At 41.1% G+C, this 27,685-nt stretch overlaps 1 protein-coding gene and 1 non-coding gene across 5 annotated transcripts in view; one reads left to right on the top strand and one right to left on the bottom strand.

The window, feature by feature from the left end:
- Positions 1–2,023: 2,023 nt before the first annotated feature.
- The window catches only part of LOC100653449 (anoctamin-4), a 39,277-nt gene continuing 13,615 nt past the window's right edge, over positions 2,024–27,685 (top strand). Inside the window, exons 1-16 of one of the 4 annotated variants that reach the window (XM_021563939.2) lie at positions 2,028–2,309; positions 2,411–2,486; positions 3,692–3,772; positions 8,519–8,755; positions 18,584–18,778; positions 19,046–19,182; positions 19,507–19,659; positions 20,529–20,629; positions 21,006–21,050; positions 21,160–21,291; positions 21,676–21,782; positions 22,126–22,181; positions 22,557–22,678; positions 22,934–23,068; positions 23,370–23,466; positions 24,088–24,148. In XM_021563939.2, the coding sequence (XP_021419614.2) occupies positions 2,262–2,309; positions 2,411–2,486; positions 3,692–3,772; positions 8,519–8,755; positions 18,584–18,778; positions 19,046–19,182; positions 19,507–19,659; positions 20,529–20,629; positions 21,006–21,050; positions 21,160–21,291; positions 21,676–21,782; positions 22,126–22,181; positions 22,557–22,678; positions 22,934–23,068; positions 23,370–23,466; positions 24,088–24,148 (1,783 nt within the window). In that variant the 5' untranslated portion in view covers positions 2,028–2,261. Of the gene's footprint in view, positions 2,487–3,691; positions 3,773–8,518; positions 8,756–13,050; positions 13,432–18,583; positions 18,779–19,045; positions 19,183–19,506; positions 19,660–20,528; positions 20,630–21,005; positions 21,051–21,159; positions 21,292–21,675; positions 21,783–22,125; positions 22,182–22,556; positions 22,679–22,933; positions 23,069–23,369; positions 23,467–24,087; positions 24,149–27,685 lie in introns of those variants that run through there. The other 3 variants (XR_002468710.2, XM_021563938.2, XM_021563940.2) reach the window with 3 other exon arrangements.
- trnas-uga lies at positions 23,862–23,935 on the bottom strand. Its single transcript has one exon. It is a non-coding gene; the product is annotated as a tRNA-Ser (tRNA).

Below are 27,685 nucleotides of genomic sequence, written 5' to 3'. Positions count from 1 at the left end.
AGTCAAAACTCCACCCATGCAAAACCTGCTGAAATTTCAGGCGGCCTTTTCAAAAAAGCTCTTACACTAAAAGGGCATTATCATAATTTTCACAATCTCACAGTATTATTTCAACCTCATAGTGTAGAAATAGCATATAAACACAGGTAAATCAGGTTTTTGACTGCACTGGCCCTTTAAAACAGCCCAGCTCTAACTTTTCTATATTTTTCACCCTTTTACATTGAAAGATGTGAAGGTAAAGCGAGGGATACTTGCAGAAGTTCCCTGCAAAGGCGAAACCCTAACTTCAAGTCCCCAGGTCCTTCATCTTGTGTTTGTGAATGTAGAACACGGCATTGAGGATATCGGCCTATGAGTAATGACCTGACGGATCTGGGCTATTTCCCCTGGGCCAGAGGGCCTTCCTCCACAGTGCTGTGCTTTGCCGAGGAGCTTTTCCACCCAAAGTTGATAAACACGCACACAAAAAAATGATTAAACATGCTCCACATTTTTCCTGTTTTAAGATGTTGCAATGCAAACTGTGTGCTATAAATTCGTTTTTTATGCCCAAGCTGAAAATATATTTTAGATACCTCCATGTTTGTTTTAGACATTGATTTAGCTGAGATTCCACTTCACAGCATCTGAGCAAGCAGATAATGTATAGAACACATACTTTTCATCCGCTGCATGGAAAAGTTTCATCCTAGTTTTTAAAGGACTCTTTCAGTGCAAGTGACCAACCATTTTTTTTGCAAACTTTAACAAACTTTAACAAACTCTGTACTACATGAAACTGAATGGTGGAGCAGAAACATGGAAACAACATTTGTCTTCTTGACCCAAAATACCTTGCTTGACCTTAGCCTAGATGCCATAAGTAGATTTGCTCATTAACCTCTTATTACAAATGAAATTCACATGGACATTTTAGGATATGGATTGGTTGTGGATCATATCAAACTCACAAGCATTTCACTACACCCGCAATAACATCTGGTAAACATGTGTATGTGACCAATACAATTTGGTTTGATCACGACATGTGTGTTGTAGATATCCTGTTGAACACCAAAGATCAGTTCCTGGTGAGCCAGGATTATACCATTTTGATGACACCACTCCACAGGTCGATAAACACGGGTATTCCTCGTTGGTAGAATCATCTGAGAATTTGATTGCATAAGTGTTTTGGAACAGTTGCATAATAAACAGCTTCCTCCAATGTGAAATCCTGACTAAAATATTGAGACTTGAGGTTATAGCACAATCTGACAGTGCTGAAAGATGCTGTGGACCAGCTCTGCACCTAGGTGTTTATCTGTGTTAATGATAAAAGCCATCTGTACTCACTGTACCATGCAAACCATCCACAATTTAGAGTTGATGCATAATGCATTAATCTACTTATATTTGACTGCTGATTCATTCATACATTTTTATCTAGACATTTTGTGCAGGATAATACCCTCTTTGAGAGAGTCCGTAATTGCATGTAACCACAGATCTACAACAATAACAATTTGGTGGGTGCTTATAATTATTTGTCCTATTTTTTTGTGCATTTCCCAAGTCCACCTGAGACACCCTCGGAGTGATATCACGGGTTACGCTATCCCTATCCCAACCGTATCATTTCGGGTGAAAACTCAAACACTGGTATTAGAACTAGTGAAATTAAAATAGGCTACTTAATGCCGCCATATTGTTTTAGAATAGCATTATACACACAATGTGCTATATGCTACATAATGTGTTATTTGATGTCAGTCAAATGTAGGCTACTTTTCAATAAAAGGTTGTGTGCTTAATCAGAAAATGCCTCCTAGGTTCAAATATATCTAATGAGCTTAGGCTACAGCAATATGCTACACTCATGGTTAACTTATAAAGATGCATATTTTGTAAGTCTCTAGCTGTAGGAACACGTCCATCTATTGATCTGCAGCCTATGATCACTCAGGAGAGTGTGGCAGGGTGCCACCTGGATGACGTGCATGAAAACCACGCCTGTCCCAAACTCCTCGCCCACTGCTAAATCCATAGACCGTATTCTTCCCAAGCTTTCTGGAAGGACGAAGTCAGGGTGGACGATACCAGACTGGCAAACTAAATTATACATAATAACACGTTATATATCCTGAGTAGTTGTAGGCTAGGTTCTGTATTTATTTATAGTCATTCAAATATTGCCTACACGTGTGCTCGAGATATGTAGGCTGGCTAACATATCCCAGGCTTTGAATTGAACTTGCTGGTGATGATGCTCGTGGATCATGACTGTTCTGGGACTGATGTTCGGTTGGTTCGTCAGCTCAACAAGGGTATGAGGATTCAACCAGGGATATGCAACGGGGGGACCGAGCAGCAACGGGCATGTAAAACTGGAGACGTCAATGAACATATTGTTTGTCTGCAATCTCAGGATGAAACGGGACGGGTGTGTCCTGGAAGCCCAGCACTGGCAACAGACACGCGGCTATCCTCCTGTTCCACAGCAGGTAAAGTCCAAAGACATCATTGTATATTTTTTTCTGTAAGGTTTTCAAAGTAGCCGACAATAGATTAATGAAAACAAACGAATACCCCTTTACACAGGAGCGCTTATATCTGATTCTGTAGATAAGTGTTGGTGCATGGGTGGTGATACAATGTAGCAAAATGTACAGTGTACTACAATTTACACTAACATTCCACACTAACTTTAAATTAACAATTTAAGAGCAGCCATAAGCAAGAACACAGAGGCTTAATATAAATCATGTATAGTCCTGATGAAGCCTAAATGTGATTGTTTTTCTATAGGCCAACTCTTAGAGTTAATAAAACGTTAACATTTTCATTTCCCTTGATGACCCAGATTTAATTGGTTATTTCTCAGCTCATCAGCCATAGGTTTCAGGGTTAATGTTTTATTTGACTGGGTGACCCTCATAATCGTAGCCAGCAAAACTGCTCCCTATTCGCATTCATCCATTATCGAGTCATTGACATGCATGCACACCCGTATTCCAATGTGACACCAAGTGTGGAAATACAAGATGTGAGTCTTTTTAAACCTTTTGCATCATGTTATCTGAAGTAGGCCTAAGTCATTTTTTGTAAATGTTGGCACCCTTTCCCCTCAATATAATTAGTAACGTTTCCAAAATGTTAATGGCTTTTTGGCTAATGAATGACCATTGCATCTTTTGAGGAGTCTGACTCGACATAGGTCTTGTAGTGGACGTGGAGACAGTATTGCAATTTAGGACCTATTTAGTGTGCCTTTACTTGAAATGCACATTGCATAGTTAGGCAAAAATGTTTTCAGTCCATTTTCAGTGGCAACAACAAACATCCCCCTGAATTAAAGAAATCATGTATCTCTGAGTAGAGTATTGATTATATTGCAGCACTTGCCCCATTCCAGACACAAAAGTCCATCCAAAAACAGACGTTATTTATTTAGTACGTTTCAGCAGCCTCTGGCAAGATTTAGCTCCTCCATAAAAGCTAATCGAACCAATGGGGGCGTTTTTGTCTTCTGTTCTAAAACACAAAAATGTTCTCCAAGAAAGTCCAAAGCAGTAAATCGACTACTGTGTGTGACCTTGCATGGGATAAATCCAGGTTATCTGGGGAAAATAAACATGTTCTTGAAGGTTGAGTGTGATGTGAGAGTGGCTCTGATCAAGGGCAACCAATGATGATGTTGTCTTTCCAGACCGTGAACCAAGCAGTGGCAGTTACAACGTCTCCACTGGAACGGGAACCTTTTACAGCTGCGTCAGTCAGATCACCATCGGTAATTGTACTTTACAGAATGTCTTACTCTATATCCAAAAGAGACCGCAAGGGGAGGCCAGATTTGGTTTGGCGGGAAAAAGTCACGCTGAAACTTTCAGAAATGTTTGGAAAATAGACCCTGTGTGAAAACACTGACCACACCAAGAAATCAGACTTAAAAAAAAATATGTCTATCCTTTCAGGTAGAAGTAGACCAGATCCAATATCATGTATCTTTCACACCTGCACATTATCAATTCCTCAGGTGCTGTATGTGGAGTTCTTGACAAATGAAATTGATATAGAGTAGCCTAGATAAAAAGCTAATGTTTAATGGATGCATGGATGAGTTTTTGACCAGGCACAAGTCATCCACAGATTGATCATTCTAAATGTAGCCCACATGCTTTACCTTGAGCCTCCTCTAGTCTTCATAAAATGACAAATCAATAGCCTTTCTCAATAAACTGCCTTCAGAGGAGTCAATATACCCCCTGGATGAGTGTGATTTTAAAATCTTTCCCCATTGTTTGGCCAGGATAGGGTACTCTGCATCACTATGGGTCCCCTAAAGTGCTAATCGACAATCAGTTCCCCCTTAATTCAACTTTATTGGTTCGTTGTAGTCTTTACTCTAGTAAGGGCTGTTGATTATTGGAAATGAATACGCGTATTATAGCCATGGACAATTCCTGGATTACAAGCAAATGGTGTTCTAAAGTGATGAGTTACATCTAATCAAATGTATTGAATTGATTAATTGATGCAGAATATTCGCCTGGTCAAACATACTGACTGCTGCACTCACCATTGTTTTGAATTCACTTATTGACCAGGCCAGCTGATCACAGCCCATGATGAATCTATTTTACTGTAAACAAATTGACAAGACTTTCAGCCTGCTTATAGGGAAGGACGTTCAACAAGCACTTGCACAAATGACTGACGATTGGCTGAGAGAAATTGATAATAAAAAGATTGTGGGAGCTGTTTTGTTAGACTTCAGTGCTGCGTTTGACATTATCTATCATAGTCTGCTTCCGGAAAAACGTATGTGTAATGGCTTTACACCCCCTGCTATATTGTGGATAAAGAGTTACCTGTCTAACAGAACACAGATGCTTCATCTCCAACATAATTCCCAGGGCAGCTGTCTAGGCCCCTTCTTTTTCAATCTTTGCTACTGATATGCAGTTGAGGTGACTAAACTGCTTGGAGTAGCCCTGGATTGTAAACTGTCATGGTCAAAACATGTAGATACAACAGTAGCTAAGATGGGGATAAGTCTGTCCATAATAAAGCGCTGCTCTGCCTTTTTAACAACACTATCAACAAGGTAGGTCCTACAGGCCCTAATTATGTCGCTCTTGCACTGCTGTTCAGTCGTGTGGTCAGTTGCCACAAAGAGGGACGTCAGAAAATTACAATTGGCTCAGAACAGGGCCCTTAAATGTACACAGAGAGCTAACAATAATAATATCCATGACATGCTGAATGCACCGAGGTGTCTGTTTAAACTACTAGCACACAGCTCAGACACCCATGCATACCCCAAAAGACATGCCACCAGAGGTCTCTTCACAGTCCCCAAGTCAAGAACAGACTATGGGAGGTGCACAGTACTATGTAGAGCCATGGCTACATGGAACTCTATTCCACATCAGGTACAGTGCATTCGGAAAGTATTCAGACCACTTGACTTTTTCCACTCAAGGTACAGCCTTATTCTGAACTGGATTAAATAGTTTTCCCCCCTATCAATTTACACAAATTACCCCATAATGACAAAGGAAAAACTGTTTTTAGGTTTAGGTCCAAGAGGCTCCTAAATAGCTTCTGCCCCCAAGCCATAAGACTCCTGAACAGCAAATCAAATGGATTCCCAGACTATTTACTCCCCCCTCCCTCTGGAACAATGCTGCTACTCTGTTATTATCTATGCATAGTCATTTTAATAACTCTACGCACATGCATATTACCTCAATTAACTCGACACCGGTGCCCCCGCACATTAACTCTGTACGGGTACCCCCTCTATATAGCCCCGCTATTGTTGTTTACTGCTGCTCTTTAATCATTTGTTATTCTTATCTCTTACTTTTTGGGTTATTTTCTTAAAACTGCATGGTTGGTTAAGGGCTTGTAAGTAAGTATTTCATTGTAAGGTTGTATTCGGTGCATGTGAAAAATACAAATACAAATTGGATTTATTTTCTTTTCTTGGGGACCTTCAATGTTTTGTTACCCTTCCCCAGATCTGTGCTTCAACACAATCCTGTCTGGGAGCTCCATGGATAATTCCTTCCACCTCATAACTTGCTTTTTGCTCTGACATGCACTGTCAACTGTGGGATCTTATATAGACAGGTGTGTGCCTTTCCAAATGATGTCCAATCAATTGAATTGACCACAGGTGGACTCCAATCAAGTTGTAGAAACATCTCAAGGATGATCAATGGAAACATGATGCACCTGAGCACAATTTTGACTCTCATAGCAAAGGGTCTGAGTATTTCTGCTATTTTTTTTGTGTGATATATATATATATATATTTATATTTAAGTTGTTAGTACTTTTTACCCCTTTTTCTCCCCAATTTAATGATATCAAATTGGTAGTTACAGTCTTGTCCCATCGCTGCTACTCCAGTACGGACTCAGGAGAGGCATATTGGGCTACAATGTGTAGATTGATGAGGAAAACATTACATTTAATCCATTTCAGAATAACAAAGTGTATAAAAAGGGAAGGGGTCTGAATACTTTCCGAATGCACTGTAACTGATGATTTAAAAAACAGACAATAATACACCTTATGGAACAGCAGGGATTGTGAAGAGACACACACACACACGCCTACACATGATAATACACCCACTCTACACACACATGGATTCTGTATTGTAGATTTGTGGTAGTAGAGTAGAGTAGAGCCTGAGGTAACATACTTAATGTGTTGTGAAAAGTGTTATGAAATGTAATGTCATGTATATGTTGCCTCAATGCAACTTGTTTTTATACTTTGAGATTTGTGTATTGTTGTGAATTGTTAGATACTACTGCACTGTTGGAGCTAGGAACACTTGCATTTCGCTACACCCGCAGTAACATCTGCTAAATATGTTTATGATGCCAATACAATTTAATTTAATTTATTGTTGCTGGACTCCAGAAAGAGTAGCTGCTGCCTAGTGGGGATCCTTAATAAATACAACATAATACAAATCTAGCCCAATTCTAGGCACCTGCATTGTAGTGTACCTTGGTCCCTCTAAGAGGCAGGAAGTGCTGGCAGTGGTGATCTGGGCCTGACGTTCCTCAGAGAGCTAGGCAGGGCATTTCTTTTTATGATGACTGCGACAGAGATGTTGCTTAGAACACACTGTATCATTCAAACAGCTCATTGCATGGATGGTTTTAGAGGGCACCCTGAAGCACACACAGGTGTGGATTACCTTGTATGCTATAGCATTTCAAGTAGCATACAGTTGCAATGGAGGTTGAGATTTCCCGGGGATCCACTACATTTGCAATGATAGGAATAAAGATTTATGTTAATGAATAAATAGTAGTAATATAGTTGCCACCCGAAGAGGCAATACATTTTTTTCCTACATTCTTAATTTCATTTTAGTGCTTGCTTCAGTGTAATGTATAGCCTAATAAAAAATGCAATGAATTATGCATTACTGCCTACTGATGCTTTACACAGCATTAATAAGAAGGCTACTAGCTCTTCAGTATGGGCCATTCTACTGTCAATGTTTGTCTATGGAGATTGCCAGCAACGGTTGTGGCTGAAATAGCCAAATCCATTCATTTGAAGTGTATATTATAATGCGCTAGGGTTGTGTTTCCAGAAAAGCTAAAGAAGGCTCTCTTTGCTCTTTGGTGTGATGCCCGTTGAGCGTGGACAGAGACATTTGAGTTCATACAATGCCTTTAGGATTGTTGGCAACTTTCATGTGGCATGCTTCAAAAGGAAAGTCAAATGCATAAAGTAAACTCTGTTAAATCAATTCAAGTTAAATGTACACTATGCAGCATGCTATCAATGTTACCATATTTTTCTTATTTAATTCTATAGAATTGACAGACTTCCACAAAGGTGCTTGCAGGTGGAAATGTTTCACAACATACCTTTTTAATAAAGATTTAGTTGTCAACTGTCAAAACATACTTTTTGTCATAAGTAGCCTCCTCATACTTAGTTATGATACTTCCCAAGATGTATGTGTAAGTAGACCACTGACAAACGAGAAACAAAGATGGACTCATCAAACAAGGGAAAGGACAGTCATGGAGCAACATCAACCACTAGAGAGCAGCATTGTTATGGACATAGCACCCACATTTTTTATTTTGATCTGGGAGAGCGAAATATGTCAGCATTTTGCTAAATTGGTTCAACTAGGGAAGCGGAACCCTGAATTTCTGAGATATGGGAAATGTAATCGTAAGTGGAAACTCAATTCTCCAGAGAGCAACAACCTTAGTTTCATTATGAAACAGGAAATTATTTGAATAATATCACTAATTTCCCTTTTCAAGGAATGGGATTTTTCTGCAATGTCTGCCTTTCTGGGATCTATTCAATATCAAGGATTTTCAAAGAACCATGACATTGCTGTAAGACAAATAGACTAAGTATGCAAGTTGCAAGGACAAGTGTTCACATTCATATGCTTTCCAGGGTTATGTGTTATAGGAAGGGAGTCAATGTTTTGAGAAACTCTTTCAGTCTGAGATATTAATATTCCCTACAGGGTTTGATCTCGGGGGCCAAGTGGCCATTGGTATCTCTCATTGGAACAGCCCATTCCCTCCCAGAGGTCACCCCCTGTGTGACAGTCCTGATGGGGTTCGCTCCGAGGCCTCCGCTGCCGCAGCCCCGCAACTCCCTGAGTACCAAGAGCCAGTGTCCTGTCCTGCCTCCCTGTCAATCAACCCTATATCATCCCACTGCAGCGCCAGCCAGGAGACCATCAGCGATAGCAGCACAAGTAAGGTTTCACCTTTCAACTTTGAACCCTGACTTCATTCTAATCTCAGCTCTGTGGTTTGGTCACGAAAAAATCCCGTCTAGAAACGGCTTATCCTGCCCAAGCTCAGAACCTTTGGCGTGACTGTAATCGGTGTAGATGGCAGTAGTGTGAGCCATCAGGAGATTTATACTGAACAAAAATATAAATGCAACAATTTCAATGATTTTATTGAGTTATTAATTTGAAATCAATTCATTAGGCCCTAATCTATGGATTTCACATGACTGGGCAGGGGTGCAGCCATGGTTGGGCCTGGGAGGGCATAGGCCCACCCGCTTGGGAGCCAGGCCCACCCACTGGGGAGCGAGGTCCAGCCAATCAGAATTTGTTTTTTCCCCACAAAAGGGCTATATTATAGACAGAAATACTCCTCAGTTTCATCAGCTGTCCAGGTGGCTGGTTTGATGATCCCGCAGGTGAAGAAGCCGGATGTGGAGGTCCTGGGCTAGTGTGGTTACACGTGGTCTGCGGTTGAGAGGCCAGTTGGACGTACTGCCATATTCTCAGCAATGTTGGAGGCGGTTTATGGTAGAGAACTGAACAGCTTTGGTGCACATTCCTGCTGTCAGCATGCCAATTGCACGCTCCCTCAAACCTTGAGACATCTGTGGCATTCTGTTGTGAGACAAAACTGCACATTTTAGAGTGGCCTTTTCCCAGCACAAGGTGAACCTGTGTAATGATCATGCTGTTTAATCAGCTTCTTGATATGCCACACCTGTCACGTGGATTAATTATCTTGGCAAAGGAGAAATGCTCACTAATAGGGATGTAAACAAATTTGTGCACAACATTTGAGAGAAATAATATTTTTGTGTGTATGGAAAATTCCGGGTATCTTTTATTTCAGCTCATGAAACATCGGATCAACACTTGACATGTTATGTTTATATATTTGTTCAGGATAGATGTGCTGATTCAAGTGATAATGCGAGAGTAGTGTCTGTGCTTTTTGGAGTTAGGCCAGTACAGTGTTTATCAGTGCCAATGGTGATGAGTTATATCGAGTCATTCTGTTGGTTCTGAGATTCACAGAAGAGAGTATCCTGGAATCACATTATAGTATGAACACACCTGGATCGTTCCATGTCATTTCAGCAAGCCATGACACCCACTATCTCAGATTGTTCTGAAATTATTTCTGTAGTTAGAAACAGATCAAATGTCCTGCCACATTATTTTGTTGAAATATACTTTGTTGAAATAGAATTTGATCTCTGAGAAATTAAGCTAATTGATTGCACCCAAATTGGCCATTTTTAATTTATAGGATTCATATAATACTCAAATAAATTGGCGTGGGGTGTTGGTGGTCCGTGAGTGGCTTTTGACAATTTCTCTGGATCCCTCATGTCTAACTCATTGTTAGAAAAATGTTTGGTCCAAATTGGATGTTTGGCACTATATTTATTGAATATTATATGAATCCTATACATTTAAAATGGCCAATTTGGGTGAAATCAATTAGCTTAATATATCAACAAAATAATGTTGCAGGAATGCTAATTTTGTGTTTCTAACAACAGAAAGGATTTCAGAACAATCTGAGATGGTGGGTGTAAATCCTCTTTCTTGTGCTTTTTGAGGTGGAACAACCAACCACTGACCTTTTGAAATAATATGTGGATGCTTTCCACCTTATTGGTTGACTGTGAATGCAATATTTGAAAAACCATACCATACTGTACATCACAAAACCTAACCAAACACATACACAGTGTATTTCTGGTTAGCACCAGTGGTGGAAAAAGTACCCAATTGTGATACTTAAATAAAAGTATAGATACCTTAATAGGAAGTTACTCAAGTATAGGTTAGTCACCCAGTAAAATACTACTTGAGTAAAAGTCAAAGAATATTTAATTCTAAAAATACTTAACTTCTTATGGCTGCAGGGGCAGTATTGAGTAGTTTGGATCAAAGGTGACCAGAGTAAACTGCCTGCTCATCAGTCCCAGTTGCTAATATATGCATATTGTTATTTGTATTGGATAGAAACACTCGGAAGTTTCTAAAACTGTTTGAATTATATCTGTGAGTCTAACAGAACTCATAGGGCAGGCAAAAACCTGAGAAGAAATCCAAACAGGAAGTGGGAAATCTGAGGTTGGTCGATTTTCAACCCAGCCCCTATTGAATAAACAGTGTGATAATGGTTATGTTGCACTTCCTAAGGCTTCCACTAGATGTCAACCATCTTTAGAAACTTGTTTGAGGATTCTACTGTGAGGTGGGACCGAATGAGAGAGGAATGAGTCAGAGGTCTGCCAGCAGTCACGCGCTGGTCACACGCATTTCACATGAGGTAGCTGCGTTCCTTTGCTTTTCTGAAGACAAAGAAATTCTCCGGTTGGAATATTATTGAAGTTTTATGTTAAAAACATCCTAAAGATTGATTCTACGATGTTTCTACGAACAGTAACGGAACTTCTTGACATTTCGTCTGCAACTAGGGAACAGGCTTCATGACTTTGGATTTGTTTACCAAACGTGCTAACAAAAGTAGCTCTTTGGACAAAAATGATGGACATTATCGAACAAATCAAACATTTAATGTGGAACTGGGATTCCTAGGAGTGCATTCTGATGAAGATCATCAAAGGTAAGTGAATATTTATAATGTTATTTCTGATTTATGTTGACTCCAACATGGCGGATTTCTCTATTTGTTTTCTGAGCGCCATTCTCAGATTATTGCATGGTTTGCTTTTTCCGTAAAGCTTTTTTGAAATCTGACACAGTGGTTGCATTAAGGAGAAGTGTATCTATATTTCCATCTCTAACAATTATATTTTCATCAACATTTATAATGAGTATTTCTGTAAAATGATGTGGCTCTATGCAATATCACCGGATGTTTTTGGAATTAGTGAACATAACGCGCAAATATATACTGAGATTTTTTGATATGCACTTTATCGAACAAAACATACATGTATTGTGTAACATGAAGACCTAAGACTGTCATCTGATGAAGATCATCAAAGGTTAGTGATTAATTGTATCTCTATTTGTGCTTTTTGTGACTCCTCTCTTTGGCTGGAAAATGGCTGTGTTTTTCTGTGGCTTGGCTCTGACCTAACATAATCGTTTGTGCTGCTTTCGCTGTAAAGCCTATTTGAAATCGGACACTTTGGTGGTATTAACAGCAAGATTACCTTTAAAATGGTATAAGATACATGTATGTTTGAGGAATTTTAATTATGAGATTTCTGTTGTTTGAATTTGGCGCCCTGCACTTTCACTGGCTGTTGTCATATCAATCCCGTTGACGGGATTGCAGCCCTAAGAAGTCTTTATATCACAAGTAAATGTAATTGCTAAAATATGCTTAAGTATCAAAAGTAAAAGTATAAATCTCTTCAAATTCCTTATATTAAGCAAACCAGACAGCACCATTTTGTTTTACAAATGTACAGATAGCCGGGGGCACCCTCCAACACAGACATTACTTACAAATTATGCACTTTGTGTTTATTGAGTCTGCCAGGCAGTAGGGATGACCTCATGTTCTCTTGATAAGTGTGTGAATTTGACAATTTTCCTGTCCTGCTAAGCATTCAAAATGTAACGAGTACTTTGGGTATCAGGGAAAATGTATGGAGTAAAAAGTACATTATTTTCATTAGGAATGTAGTGAAGTAAAAGTAGAAGTTGACAAAAAATAAATAGTAAATTGCAGATACCCCAAAAAAAGTCTTAAGTAGAACTTTAAAGTATTTTTAATTAAGTACTTTACTCCACTGATTAGCAGACTGTGTTCCAGTTGGATCCTGCCTGAAAACAAATAGTTAAAATAGTGTTACTAACATGGTAAAGCGTACAACAGACTTGAAAACACACTTTTGGAAAGCAGCCAGCTATTATATATGTAGGGTTTGTTTCATTTGCAGTAGCGTGACACTAGCTCTGAGTGTTGCATGCAAGTAGGGTAACTAATGGTATAATTTTCTAAGGGATTGCTCCTTTAAAATATACACACTACACAACAATTATGTATTTGTGTGTGTGTGTGTGTGCGTGCATGTGTGTGAGGTGCTGGCTTTAAAAAACACATTAACACCCAGAGCAGCAGCAACTGTCATTCCTTTGGTCAACAACCACACTGATAGAGCCAGCCCTGCTCCGATTGGCTACCCTCAAAGCTCCTCTCCCACGGATTGGCTGATGGGGATAACTGATTAAGAATACGGATTGTCTGCAGCGCTCTTGCTCTCACCCTCGCTCTCTCCCTCCCTCTGCATAAACATTCTGCTTGTATTTTTCCCTGAGAGAGGATCTAAGCTGGTCTGCATCTGTTTCTTCCTGAGCTGTGCCTCGTGCCGGCTGGACAGAGGTTTATATAATCTGAAGGATGTTTTGGGGATGAGCAGAGTGTTTGTGTCTGTATGTGAGGGAGCTCAGAAGCTAGAGCAGAGCACCGCGGTGCTCGGGAGTGGAGGTAAACATGGGGAATGCAGCTGATTGCCTCTGCAGAAGGTCCTTTTCCATTTCCCCCTGCGGGGAGTAGGGGAGCCAAGTTTAGCTAGTGTAGCGCTTGCGGAGCCTCCACTGGGTCGGCCCCCGAGCTGTGTCGTCCTCTCCTCCTGTTACCCTTTGAGAGGTTGAAGCTCTCTCCCTCTCCACCTCGCATGGTGAGTGCTGCAGGCAACTTGTTTTAGACCCACAGCAGTGTCCCCCCCCCCCCCCCCTCTGTAGTGGTTTTGCTGCAGTAATCTCTCTCTCTCTCTCTCTGTCGCTCTCGCCCCCCCCCCCCCCCCCCCCCCCTCTGTTTCGATCTCTCTCTTTCTCTGTCCCTCACTCATATGCTATGACCCACATGTACTCTTCTTTTACTGTCTATCAACTCTGTTCTCTTTTCACACTGTTGTGTTCCTGAACCGTACAGTCATTTGACCTTCACACGCGCATACACTCACACACTCTCTCCCTCTTTCTCCCATCTCTCCTTAGCTCCCGTTCCCCCCTTCTCTCTCTTTCTCCCTCTCTCTCTCCCGTATCGCCCTCCCTCCCACACAGTTTCACTCCGAGGGTTGTGAATGAGCTGTGTGTCCTAGGTGTAACACTCCTCCATTATGCATGGTTCAGGGAAGGAGATGTGGGTCAGAGCTCTGTTGCCCATCTGGCAGGCGTGAAACAGCCATTGTGTTGCCCCGGGGCCTGACGGAGCTGGAGGTCTGTTGTCCCCTGACTGTGCTGGTGTAGTGGTCCAGAACCCTCCTCTGTCTTCCTGATACCTGGTCCCGAGGGCAACTCCTCCCCCCTTTTTATTTTCCGCTCACTTACCCAACCAGCTAGCCTACTGTGAGCTGTCATGCTAAGGCAAGGTTATGTCATATGAACTGAGGAGGCGCTAGCGATCTCATTGGAGAATAATTTTTCGCACTGACAATCATCAGTGGTTGAGATTCAGGGTTACAAATCAACTAGCAATACTGTTATACTGTAGAATTTTTCATTCAATTCAAAAGTAATTTTCGCAGCATAACTAGCAGTTCATGCACTTTGTTGCAAAACATCTTAATATTCAACAAAAGTTTTATTGTACCCAATAACTATTTCCACTAACTAGCTATTTGAAAGGCAACTGAAACTACATTGCTTCTAACTTTGACTATTGACTTGAACCCTACTTCTGATTTTAAATATTCTCATGTCGCCTAGATTGTTGGTTAATCGGTGTGTCTGACTGGGTATCATGCAACATTTGCTGTTGTCTGTCCTGTTCAACAGTTTTAGATTGCTTGTAGATTCCATGATGAATATATTGTGTAGGTGGTCTAGTTTTATACGAGTTCACCATTTCCAGACATTCAGATCCAAAATTGGGCGTCCATCCCAAAATATCTCGGTGCTCTGTCTGTTTTCCTCTGCTGCCAAGGCTGAGGTGACCTCACCAGTAGCTTATGTTACAAATGAGTGCCGATTCCATATGAAACCAGGACAAAGAAATGCCATGATTTTGGGGGGATTTTCACCATTTTATTCATTTAATTTTTGGGAGGGGGGCATTGTTGACATATTTGACATTTGTATCAAAGTGTAATTGAGAAATAATTCATTAGAGTTGGCATATTTATTGCATTTTGTCCTGGTTTCGTATGGAATCACTCAAATGCAGGTGTGACAGAGAGTCTTATAATGATACAGATCTAATGAGTGCCGACTGTTTAAGCCATAGAATTACATACAGAATCAATGTGAAAGAAATATTCTGAATCAATACTAACAATCTCTTTTTCATCTTGTAAAAGGTGACATTTATGTGAATGAGGGAAAAATTATTTGACTCTTGACAGCATTATTATTTTGTAGGAAACACTATTGTTGTGAATTGTTAGATATTACTGCACAGTTGGAGCCAGGAACACAAGCATTTCGCTACACCCAAAATAACATCTGCTAAATATGTGTAGGTGACCAATACAATTTGCTGTGAATTGTGAGCCATGCTAAATCATGTTAGCTAAACAGTGGCGATTTTAGCATGTAAATCTCGGTGGGGCAAACAAACAAAATGTGGGATGCAGCCAGCAATGCCACTACACAACACAACGCTAAATAATACATTAATTGCACTATAACGGTGACAAACGGTGCCCACAAACTGTTAGGGTTAAAGCTGTCCCAACACCTTACCACTGCTACACCTGGCTGTCAGCTGAGCCTTGTCTGGCAGCGAAGAAAGTTAACTCAGCCTCATTTACTGCCATTTAAAAAAACATAGCTGATATGGATGACTTGCTTAAACAAATGTGGTTGCTACTGACAATTGAGATGTACAAACGATGGCATAAGAGGACGACAAGCAGATAAGAGGCAATCCGTAATTTCGATTAAGACATTAATGAGCGAGCAACGACAGACGTAGTCAATATAACTATTTGTTCAGCACTTTTGAAATGTACAGCGACAGAATTCAGAACATGGGCCGTTCTTACAGTGTACTCCCTGTACAACAAGTCAGAACCGTAGGATAAATAAAGGGGGCACATAAACAGACAATGAAAGCTCTTACAATATTCAATTATTACATTTCTCTAAAACAGGTTATAGGCTACCTGTGCACCACCAAGTTAGAACAGTAGGCAAAATTAAGAGGTGAAAATAGACCAAATTATTAGGGTGAACGTTGTTTGGGTATTTGCGTGTCAAAAAATATACACGTCATATAACACTATTTGACGCAATAAATAAGCTTTTAATTTGACACGTTAAATAACACAATTCCATTACAGAATGTTGTCTGTCCTGAATTTGCATGTGCAAGCCAAGCGCCACCACTACTATCAGTAGCACTGTCAAAACTGTTCAAAAAAAGTTAGCAAGTAACCACACACCTGCCACAAATGATGTGTTTACAATGCCACGTTGGTGAAAATTAACCAAGTGATTAGGCTGAGGCACATGGGCTACTAACAGCTTACTACACAACATACACTTAGTATTACATTCTTAGCTACAGTATACATATCGCCCTGGCATATTACATCATTTATGCAGCAGATATGCTCATTGACTCTGCTCTGTGACTGTCTGACTCTGTGTAAATCAGTTTGGGTTTTGTGCATTCAGTGTCTCTAAACAAGTTGTGTGTGCATGTGTGCGTGCGTGTGGCTCACTTGGTGGAGCTTGGCGCTTGCAACGCCAGGGTTGTGGTTTTGATTCCCAGGGGGGACCAGTATTGGAAAAGTATGAAAATATATGCTCTAACTACTGTATGTTTTTCTGGATAAGAGCATCTACTAAATGACTAAAATGTGTGTGTGCTGCTGCCCAGTGGTCACTCAGAGGCAACAAAAACACTGTTGTTAATTATTGATTGGCTTTATGTTTCTCTATGGACACCTAGGCTTCTATGCTTATATCATATCTTATCATCCAACATAAATCAACCTAATGGTCTATTAGTAGGCCAGTCATCTTGTCATGTTCAATATTTATAATTTTCCAGGGTCTAATCTACTGACTAGTTAATATAAATCATGTAAAGTATATCTTAAATGTAAAGTGGTTTTCTCAATGTTGTGATTTATGCTTAATCTTGAATTTAGAGGGTACTGTGGTAGGCGTGGTAACAGCACGATATAGACCTTGTGTTTGGAAGTAGCAGGTCATTTGGATTTTGATTGGCACAGATGGAATTTTAAAGTGTGCAAATGATATGCTTTGATGTGTGAATTCAGACAGGCAGAGCTGCGTTAGACAACTCTTTCAAATGTGATGGAATCATTCGATTTCTATAGTGCCCTAGCTTTTATCACTCACATCTCCTCTGGGGCTGCAGTAACCTCTACTCACACTATAAAATACCTCCTAGCAGCTGATGGCTGAGTGAAACGTTTATTACAACTGAAGTCATTGAGGGAACCCGCCCATCGATTTCATCCAGGAAGAAAGAGTTTGTGGTGGTTTTATTACCTGCTGTTATTTCAATACCTCAGCCACTGCGGGAAGGGTGTGAGCGTTGAGCGTTCTCCCTCGCACTCCTTCTCTGTATGTCTGGGGCTCAGCAGAAATTCTGCTGAGTCGCGGAGCTGTCACAAAGGGAAATTCAGCGTTCAGACCAGCGACGACCTTCCCCAGAGCCCAGGCTCGTCAGATGGAAGAGTGGGTCGCAGACCTCTTCAGAGGGGTTGTTGTTAGCCTACTCACTAGGCCATGTTAGATAATGGCTCCTCAGCGGGCGCACAGGATCACTTCAGGAAACACAATTTATTTGTCTAATCAATTGCATTAGTATCAACAACAAAAATTCGCAAACAATATACCTCAGTGTTTGTATTGTTTATTTTATACAGTATTTTTCGCTCATCTTTATTAAGGGTGTCAATCATCTCAGACACGACTGCATAGCCATAGATATATCTCTACATCTTGTTTGTGGCCACTGTAAAGCTTACTCATGATTTGCATGTCTGTATATTAGTGATTGGGGGGGGGGGGGGGGGTGCATTATTTTGGGACAATATTATATCAATATTTGACAAAAAGTTTTTTTTTTAAATGTTGCTACTATAGGTAGCGTTAGCTAGCGCTATCGGCTGTGACGCCAACCTGCGCCAAAACTCAGGTATTTACATCCTATATCTTGTTCTCCGTCTTCTTTTTAAATAGTAAGCCAACATGGTTTCAGCACTTTTATTTCCCTGACTGATGAAAACTAGTTTTGTCATGGCTGGCGCTCGTCTCTCTGCAGCGGACATGAGCAATATGTTTGAAACATCGAATCACAATCAAATCACAGTATCGAATCGCATATAGAATCACCATACATATAGAATCGTGAGATTCACCATACATTATAATGTCGGAACCTAAGTATCGAGATGATAACATCGTATCGTGAACTCCCTGGCATTTCCCAAGCACTACTATATAAGGCTCTGAATTCACCTATCTCCCATTTCCTAACCAACAGAAGATGTCTCCTGAAGGTTTGATAAGGTCTCAAACGTTACAACGTAAATGTTCCAGCTCCCTTACTGTTAGGTTATTTTTAATTTAAAGAACCTTTATTTAACTATGTGGGTTTTATTTGACTTTATTTCCTGAGCTCTGATAATAATACCTTTCACCCTCTTTTCTGTCATCTCTGTTTTTCACTAAATGTGGGGCCTCAGACTTTACTGATGGTTGATTATATGATGAATTCTCTCCCTCTCCTCTCTGTCTCTCACTGTCTTTCTCCGACTGTCTCTGTCTCTCTCTCTCTCACTGTCTCGCTCTCACGGTCTCTTTTTCTCTCTCACTCGGTCTCTCTCTCTCTCTCTCTCTATGTCCCAGGTGTGAGTATCTCTCTACATGGGGCTGAGCTCCAGTGGCAGAGCCCCCACAGACGCAGAGTTCTGCGGGCCCCGGCCCCTGGGGTTGAGGCTGCGGATTTCTCCTTCCCCCCCAACAGGTCACCAGTCAGAATGGAGGTGTCCTTGGCTGGGGCTCCTGATTCCCCCAGCACACAGGACAACGTGCCACCCCACGGTAAGCCATTTGGCACCTCCTTAGTTAGGGGTACCTCAACCAAATAACATTACCATAATGTAACTGTTGTGCAGCATCTTTTTAAAAAGCAACTTTTATGAGACAAAAAAACTTTTGTGAAGTTGAATTCTGAGTGGTAGTCATGCACTTCAGTAAATGTTTTTGTTAGATTAAGTGAGTTAGGAAGTAATCTAGGTGTTCACAGAATCAACAACATATTGTGGGTTTGATAAGTGACACTGGGTTTTCTGCTGATATTCTATCCAGTTTTGAAGGATGTGAAGTTGTTAATGGAGAGTTTGGAGGGGCTGAGCACTCCGTCCAAAGATGGCGACTCAACCCTGCTTGACCCCGAGACCAGTAGCATCCTGGACGACAACACCAGGACTGACCCGGCACCAGAGGTGAGAGGTCAATTACAGGTTTGTCCATAAAGCACGTATGGTCATTGTGGGTTGGAGCTGGCTGCTGTCAGTGTTATTCTTATCCTCCTTGGGGGATCTGTAAAGACGTTTAGTCTTCTTAAGGTGAGTTCATTGGTTTCTTACTACGGTAGTGTGATATATAACCCTTGGAAAAGCATATTTAGATCTTGTGCTTATGTGCAAAGCACTTTAGCTCAACCGCCTCTGTAAATGTTAAGCAGTGCTAATGGTAAAATATATTAAAGTCACTTTGGGTCAAACAACCTTATAGTGGTTACTCCCTCCCTCTGTTTCTCTCCCCAGGTAGGGAGAAGTAGGTCCAGTGGCTTGTGCTTCAGCGATGGCAAGTGCCACATTGACTACATCCTGGTTTACAGGAAGTCTGGTCCACAGTCGGAGAAGAGGGAAATATTTGAGCGCAACATCCGGGCCGAGGGCTTGCAGATGGAGAAGGAGGCGAGTACTACTGAGTATTACAGTATATTATAGTATTACAGTAACATAGTATTACAGGAACACCATATTATAGTATGACAGTATTACTGAAGCTCTGCCTGTCACTCATAAACCAACACAAATGTGCTGATGGCAAGTTTCACCCTCAATCCTGTTTAGAAGGAGCAGGGAAGCAATTGTGCTGAGTGTGTGCGTGTGTGTGTGCTTTTGCATGTGTCTGAGTGGCTGACGCCTAGTGTGCTGATGCAGTAACATCAAGGTCATCATGTGGAGCATTCAAAGAGACTATGCCTCTTCTTCTCTCTTTTAACATCATTGTTTGCTTTTCTCCTGCACGGAGATGCTTTGTTATTTTTAGGTCCTGTGAGGGTAGCTTTTTCTTTTACCTACTGTATAGTCAGACTGCTTATGATGACAGCAAGATGCAAGGTAGAATTCTTCTGGAAATTATCAGAGAATGCAGTACTGACTATATAACTGTGCTACTGGGATTTTGAAGAAATCAAACTCACATAGTTTGGTATCTTTTAAAGATCCTAGTAAAAACTATTCCGCGGCCATGACAGCGAATGTCTGTTAACTGTTCTGAGATCAGTCACAGGAAATTGATGTCACAGGAAATGATGAGAGAGAAAAGAAAATCAATATTTCAACTGTCCCTTTCCTCTTTACGTCCAATTATGAAGTCCATAAACCTCTCTACTGAAGCTGGATACATGTGTGGCAACATGATTTAGAATAGAAACATTTTTATTTAAAACATTAGATTTTATATTATTCAAATGTTTTTATGTGCTAAGAAACTCTTCTAAGAAATAGTATCAACAGGACATAATACTTCTAATGCTGGGTCTTTTCCCCTTAAACAGTTGTCTGTGTGCAACAGTGATGTGATCTTCCTGAAGCTGCATGCTCCCTGGGAGGTGCTGTGTCGCTACGCAGAGCTTATGAACATTCGGATGCCGTTCAGGTGGGGAGACGAACACACAGCCTCTGTAGTTCCGGACACTCACACACATAAATCACATCGACAGACAGGTTCCCACCACACACACATTGCCTGCCTGTCTCTCTCTCTCTCTCTCACTGATTCTCTCTCGATCTGTCTCTCTCTCTCTCAATCTCTGTCTCTCTCTCATACTATGAATCTACAGTTATTTGCAATGCACTTTTATTAGGTAGAATGGTGAGGCCTCTAGAGGGGTCAGATTCTAACACGAGCACCAGTACATGTGTTCCCGAGGCATAAGTGACCTAGACTGCTAGACCGCCCAGGCCACTGCAATGCATTAATGCACTGAGATTTTTTATAGTTTAATAGTTGATCATGTTGTGGGGGTTTTTAGGAGGAAAATCTATTACATGCATCGACGGTACAAGTTCATGAGTAGGTGAGTGCTAATTGATTTATTGATTGCATTTTGGGGCACAACACTAATGTTAATGCTCTCCGGCTGTGTGTGATGTGTGATTTTTGGAGGTCTTTCTGTCACCATCCAGGATGGAGAAGAGAATCAACAGATTTCGAGGATGGCTGCCTCGCAAACCCATGAAGTTTGACAACAACACCCTCCCTGACCTGGAGGAGAACGAGAGCTTTACCGCCCCCTTCAGTCGCTCCAGAATACATCAGTGAGTGTGTGTGTGTGTGTGTGTGTGTGTGTGTGTGTGTGTGTGTGTGTGTGTGCGTGTGCACCACCAGTCTGGTATATGTTTTTTCCTTACTAACACAAAAGGTGAAGATGAATCAATGTCTTCCATCTTTAAACCACAATTCTTAGTTTTAGAGTACCACATTTTTGCAATGTAAACAAATGAACTAAATTTCCTTGTGGGTGAGGTCTAATTTTAGAGCCCTTTATGGGGGCCTCACAAGCGCCCTTCGAGGCAAAATTATATAGAATGCACTGAGATGACATCAGGCCAAAATGGTGTGCTTTTCAAAAGCTCAATCAATGGAACGATCTAGAAGAAATATGATCTAGGAACCTTTTCTGTATCTATATTATGTTCCAGTTTCACCATTCACAACAAAGACACGTTCTTCAACAACGCCACCAGGAGTCGCATCGTCCATCATATCTTGCAAAGGGTCAAATATGAGGAGGGCAAAGACAAAATGGGTGAGATTGTCATCATCATCATCTAACAGTTACAAATGGCCTCTGGTTAATACATTTACATTGTAGTCATTTAGCAGACGCTCTTATCCAGAGAGACTTGCAGGAGCAATTAGGGTTAAGTGCCTTGCTCAAGGTTACATTGACAGATTTTTCACCTAGTCGGCTCAGGGATTCGAATCAGCAACCTTTCAATTACTGGACCAACAATCCTAACCGCTAGGCTACCTGGCACCTCTCCAAGTAGTAGAAGTTCACTGCTAGATGTGTCCCACGTTTGAGATACAGCATGTCTCTGGTGTGTAAAGTTATTGACGGTGTCTTCATGTTCTTGTTCATGCTCCAGGGCTGAATCGTCTTTTGAGCAATAGTTCATACGAAGCAGCTTTTCCCCTTCATGAGGTAATGCACTGACACTTCACACATTGGCTTGGCAGAGAAATATCACGTGTAGGGTCTTCATTTGAGCCAGTTCGCTATAGCAGGAAAATGATCCTGCGGCAACCGGGAATGTGAATTATGTGGTTTATAATTAATTGACATTTTTGTAGGGGTTGATACATTTTTCGTTAGGGTAAATCAAGTCTGATATTTCAAAGTGGAAATGATAAACTTTAGAAGCATTTTTAAAACTCAAATACACTACAAGTTTGCATTTCCTGTCAGCAACAAAGAGTGATCAAATTAAGATCCTACATCTGTAGTTATGATGGTACATTACGTGTGTGTGTGTGTGTGTGTGTGTGTGTGTGTGTGTGTGTGTGTGTGTTTTAACAGGGGAGCTACAGAAGTAAGAACTCCATCCGGACACATGGGGCAGAGAACCACAGACACTTGCTGTATGAATGCTGGGCCTGGTGGGGTGTGTGGTACAAGTACCAGCCACTGGACCTCATAAGGTACAACAGTGTTAACACTCCTGCTCTAGAAGGACATCACGGGTCTAATACAATGTATTATCTGCACCTTGCAGGTTGTCCCTAGATCCTGCAAGCAATACAACTTCACCAGCCACATGTATTAAAGCCACATGAATTAATCAACAAAGGAGTGAATTTACTAGATCATTAAAAACGTATGAAGCCACAACATCATTGCAATGGTGGTACATAATGACCTGTTTGTTGATGTTTGTCTCCTGGCGGTGTTGTCAGGCGATACTTCGGGGAGAAAATTGGTCTCTATTTTGCCTGGCTGGGTTGGTACACTGGGATGCTGTTCCCTGCGGCGCTGGTTGGGCTCATGGTTTTTCTCTACGGCTGGTTCACCCTAGACCACTGCCAGGTCAGGTAATGTGAGCTCACCTAATACTCATTGGTCTTCTTTAATTAGGTTTTCCCTCATTGTTTTATCTTAGTATTTTATACATATTTTATCCTTCACTATGTTTGGTCTTGTGTTCTTCCACTAGAAAAAATACCAAACGGACGCATGCTTTACACTGGTGTAAATTTGGCCTTAGTCTGGTAGAAGTCTATTACCAATGCTATCAATGCCTTAGTCGTGTGGCAGCACTGACACAGGCTGATAAATGCATTAAGAATTGATGAGTGTATGGAACCAGGCTAAAGGTTGTCTGTGATTCTCCAGTAAAGAAATCTGCCAGGCCACTGACATCATCATGTGCCCCATATGTGACGAGTACTGCCCCTACCTGAGACTCTCAGACAGCTGCATCTATGCCAAGGTGACTTCCGTACTACCATGTTAAACGTTTGCCCCAGACTGAGCACTGCTGACAAACATCAGGGCAGTTGTGGCTAATTCCGATCCTGGAGAGCCACTGGGTGTGATTCAAATGATTAACTAATAATGGTCATAAATTTAGACCACAATTATTTTGCGTTAGAGCTGGGCTGAAACAAAAGCCTGCATACACTGCAGCTCTCCAGGAACAGTGATTTTGTCATACTTTTTAGAAAAATATTGCATTTTTTGACAAACATTTACTCCAGAGCTATGCCACAGTAACATAAGTTTAACACATTTAGCAAGGTAACCGTTTTACTTCACATTTTTGTCATTTAGCAGACGCTCTTATCCAGAGCGACTTGCAGTAGTGAATGCATACATTTTCATACTGGTCCCTCATGGGAATTGAACCCACAACCCTGGCGTTTCAAACGTCATGCTCTACCAACTGAGCTACACGGGACTACTTTGTGAGCTTGCTCTGGAAAATGTCTAACGAGCAGCCCTCCTTTGTAATCTTTATATACAAATGTGACTACTGTATGTTTGTACTGAATTCATGTTTTCAGAAATCATTTCTCTAAGCAATTGCTATTGATCTGTTTCTTGGCTTTAGGTCACCCATCTTTTTGACAACGGAGCAACAGTTTTCTTTGCTGTATTCATGGCTGTGTGGGGTGAGTTTTTATCATTTAGTAGAAATATTATAGGTTCAATTTAAAACATCTAATTTTATTGTAAAATAAAGTTTAAGAATTAACTCACTTAACAGTTTAATGGGTCAGGATTCCATGCTCACTATATTGAAGTGTCAGTATTTACAGTGAAGTGTTACAGGGTCCTCCTCAGCATTGCACAAGATCCCAGGGAAAGGGTGTATAGGGAGAGTTAGTGCAGGGCCCGGCCTCCTCATCGTCATAGCAGCAGGGTCTAGGCAGGGAGGATTCAGCCACTTCTACGTCATAACGACAGTAAGCCGGTGGTTTCACACTCTTCAAGTCCTCTGGAAGTTGAATGATGGAGGAAGGGACTGAAACATATGGAATACAGGTCTTATTAACATTGCCTCCTGTTTAGTCGAATGAAAGGTCGCATTTCAACCTGCTTAACTTTTGATTTCGGAATGTAGTGAGATCGAAAGTGCTCAGTGGTTTTGATAAAAGATAAATGAAAGTTTTTGTCAAACTACATATTTGCCTTGGTCAGTTCATTGATCACTGCACTGTCAAGGCAACATCCCTGGAATAGACCTACCTGTTGTGAGGAGCTTCCCCGTAGAGGGCAGGTTTTTAAGAGCCTGCTTTAGCCTCGTGTCAAAACTCCAGCACTTCAGCAGGCAGAACACAGCTAGGTAGAACTGCAGGCCAAAGGCCAACAGAAGCACCAGCCAAATGAAGACCTGGGCGGCTGTGTGAGAAGACAGGTGGGGAAAAAGAGTTAGGGAGAGAAAGAGTGAGTGAGATAAAGGAAGAGAGCAAAGCTGGTAGACTGACATGGAGGAAGGGATGATCAAATGTCTACAGTTTATCCAAAATGTCCCTGGGGAAATGGACCCAGATTAGACCAAGCACCTCTGGACAAGTGCTCTTAATGGCCAGGGCCAAGCCCTTTGCAACGTATAGCATAGTAACCATACAGAAGTTGTAGACTGTAACCAGTGTGGTGGAAAAAGGCAGTCCGATCTCAATATAAAAAGCTTTATTACGAGCATGCATGCAAGGGAAAACCAATTTGACTCGCTATTTGTTCTCCACAGACATTTTATACAGACCAAGGATGGGCGGGGTGTTTCACATGCACTTCAAATGAGTCCGGTACTTCTACTTATCACCACTGATAGTAGACCTTGAGAAAGACCAATCATATCAAGGACATATCCACTCCCCCATACATCCTTGGATAACAAGAACCATGAAATATTGACATGAAATTAGAACAGGGAAGTTTAGAAACAGTTCTAAAACAGACTGGTTATATTACATATCAGGGAACAGAACAACCTTAAAGACAAGACGAAGAACAGGATGACCTGTGTCTAACAGGTCATATAAGATTACAAATGTAATTTACTCTTCCACACCAGTCCTCTTCCATCTGTATTCCAGAAATGTACACAATTGAACAATAGGCATGAACTATCGCTTTAATACACTGTAGATACCGGACTGTAAACTGCCCAAACACTAATCCATATTACCGGTCCTCTCTATTTTCCAGATAGTTCAAATGAGAAATACATGTGTCTTCTATTCTTCTCAGAGAGCTTGGTAACTTCCAAATCTCAGGCGGTGAGCGCTGCCAGACTGTGACTCATTAAAATAGCTGTAGTTCTTAGTTTTTCAATTATTGATTGCACTGCAAATTCAGACATTGTCTTCAGGGCTAATGGAAACCACTCTAATAAATGTCCCTGTCGTTCATCTTTTATGGTGAGCAATTTATGGTATAGAGGGATTTAACTTCAACATACATTGGATCGGGTATTCATTAAACACTACATATAATACTGTACTGTAAGTCAACTATTTAGATTCAGTTTAACCAAGAAGAATGAATTAACCAACACACACAATGGAGCAATAGTCCAAGGTGCATTCTAGGCCATTTTCACGTGGAAATATAGCACTTGATTTATATGAGTGTGTCACCACAACGAATGTGATTCACTCACCCGCCATTGGCTTAGGTTCATTGTCCCAGATCCAGACGTCTGGCTGGGAAAGGTCCAGAGAGAAGCTGTCATTCTGGGGATGGCCCATCGATCACCTCCTTTACACAGGACCAGGGCCTATCTAGACAAGATGGAGACATTAGCATGTAGTGTTAACCACAGATTGCTTTAGATAACATTTTGGACTTGACAGAGGCTGTCATAATTCTTTCATAAGAGTTTGTGACAGTAGGGTATGCATGTTTCTTCAGTGTAAGTTAGTACCTATGGTTACTGATTGCATACTTCTTCATGAGTCATGATTTTGTCATACTGTTTAAAATCGTCACGTGTTGATCAGTGGTCGTTTGTGATGGCTTTACGTAGGCTTCATGTGGTCGTTGGTGATGGCTTTACGTAGGCTTCATGTGGTCGTTGGTGATGGCTTTACGTAGGCTTCATGTGGTCGTTGGTGATGGCTTTACGTAGGCTTCATGTGGTCGTTGGTGATGGCTTTACGTAGGCTTCATGTGGTCGTTGGTGATGGCTTTACGTAGGCTTCATGTGGTCGTTGGTGATGGCTTTACGTAGGCTTCATGTGGTCGTTGGTGATGGCTTTACGTAGGCTTCATGTGGTCGTTGGTGATGGCTTTACGTAGGCTTCATGTGGTCGTTGGTGATGGCTTTACGTAGGCTTCATGTGGTCGTTGGTGATGGCTTTACGTAGGCTTCATGTGTACTTAAAGCTGGACTCCAGCGGTGAAACTGCCACATCCATTTGCGATATTACAACAAAGACGTTACTTCAAACAACTAATTGTTTTTCCCTCGGATATCATTGCACACGCCAGAGAACTGCAGAGTATGTACTACGATGTACTTTTACCACGATGCTGGATTTTCATTTCCTCAAAACAATAACAAATGCGGGTGGGGTGTCCAGTGATGCCGTTTCACCTATCGCGGATCACTTCCCTAATGTGTTATCTAACTTGTTATCTAATGTGTTAGCGAGGCTCATGTATAGGTTAATGTGGTCAAATGCAGGCCATTGTTACACTAAATCTCCACAAATCATTCTCTTGAGTGCAATGTCTACTAAAAGTATTTGTTTTATCTAACCCTGCCTTTAATCAGTCACAAATTGGCAATGTTATCTCCTTGCTACAAAGGTACAGTACTTCAAAGGTCAAATTTATTGCGTGAACTGTGCTTCACTCAAATGCATACAACAAAGTAGATCAGCTGAAAATGTTAAACAGTTGTTGCTAGAGCAAATTATGGAAAATCTACAAGTGATAAACAACCTAACTGCATTCAGTGCTCATTAAACTGGTAGATTCGAAGAATTTTCTGTAGTGCAATTACATTCACGTTTACATTTGAGTATTTTATCTGACACTATCCAGACACACTGATAATCATGTAGGTGCATACCAGTGGAACCACAGCTATAAAATTATGACAATAAAGCAAAACATTTAAAATACATTTGGGATTAATCGAGGCTAAATAACTGCATAGGTCCTAAGATACTTACTACTGCATAGTCCCCCAACTGGTG

This window comes from Oncorhynchus mykiss, chromosome 15 (genome assembly GCF_013265735.2).
Source record: "Oncorhynchus mykiss isolate Arlee chromosome 15, USDA_OmykA_1.1, whole genome shotgun sequence".
NCBI lineage: Eukaryota > Metazoa > Chordata > Actinopteri > Salmoniformes > Salmonidae > Oncorhynchus > Oncorhynchus mykiss.
Note: the sequence above shows the minus strand (reverse complement) of the source record. Positions and strands in the feature narration are given on the sequence as shown.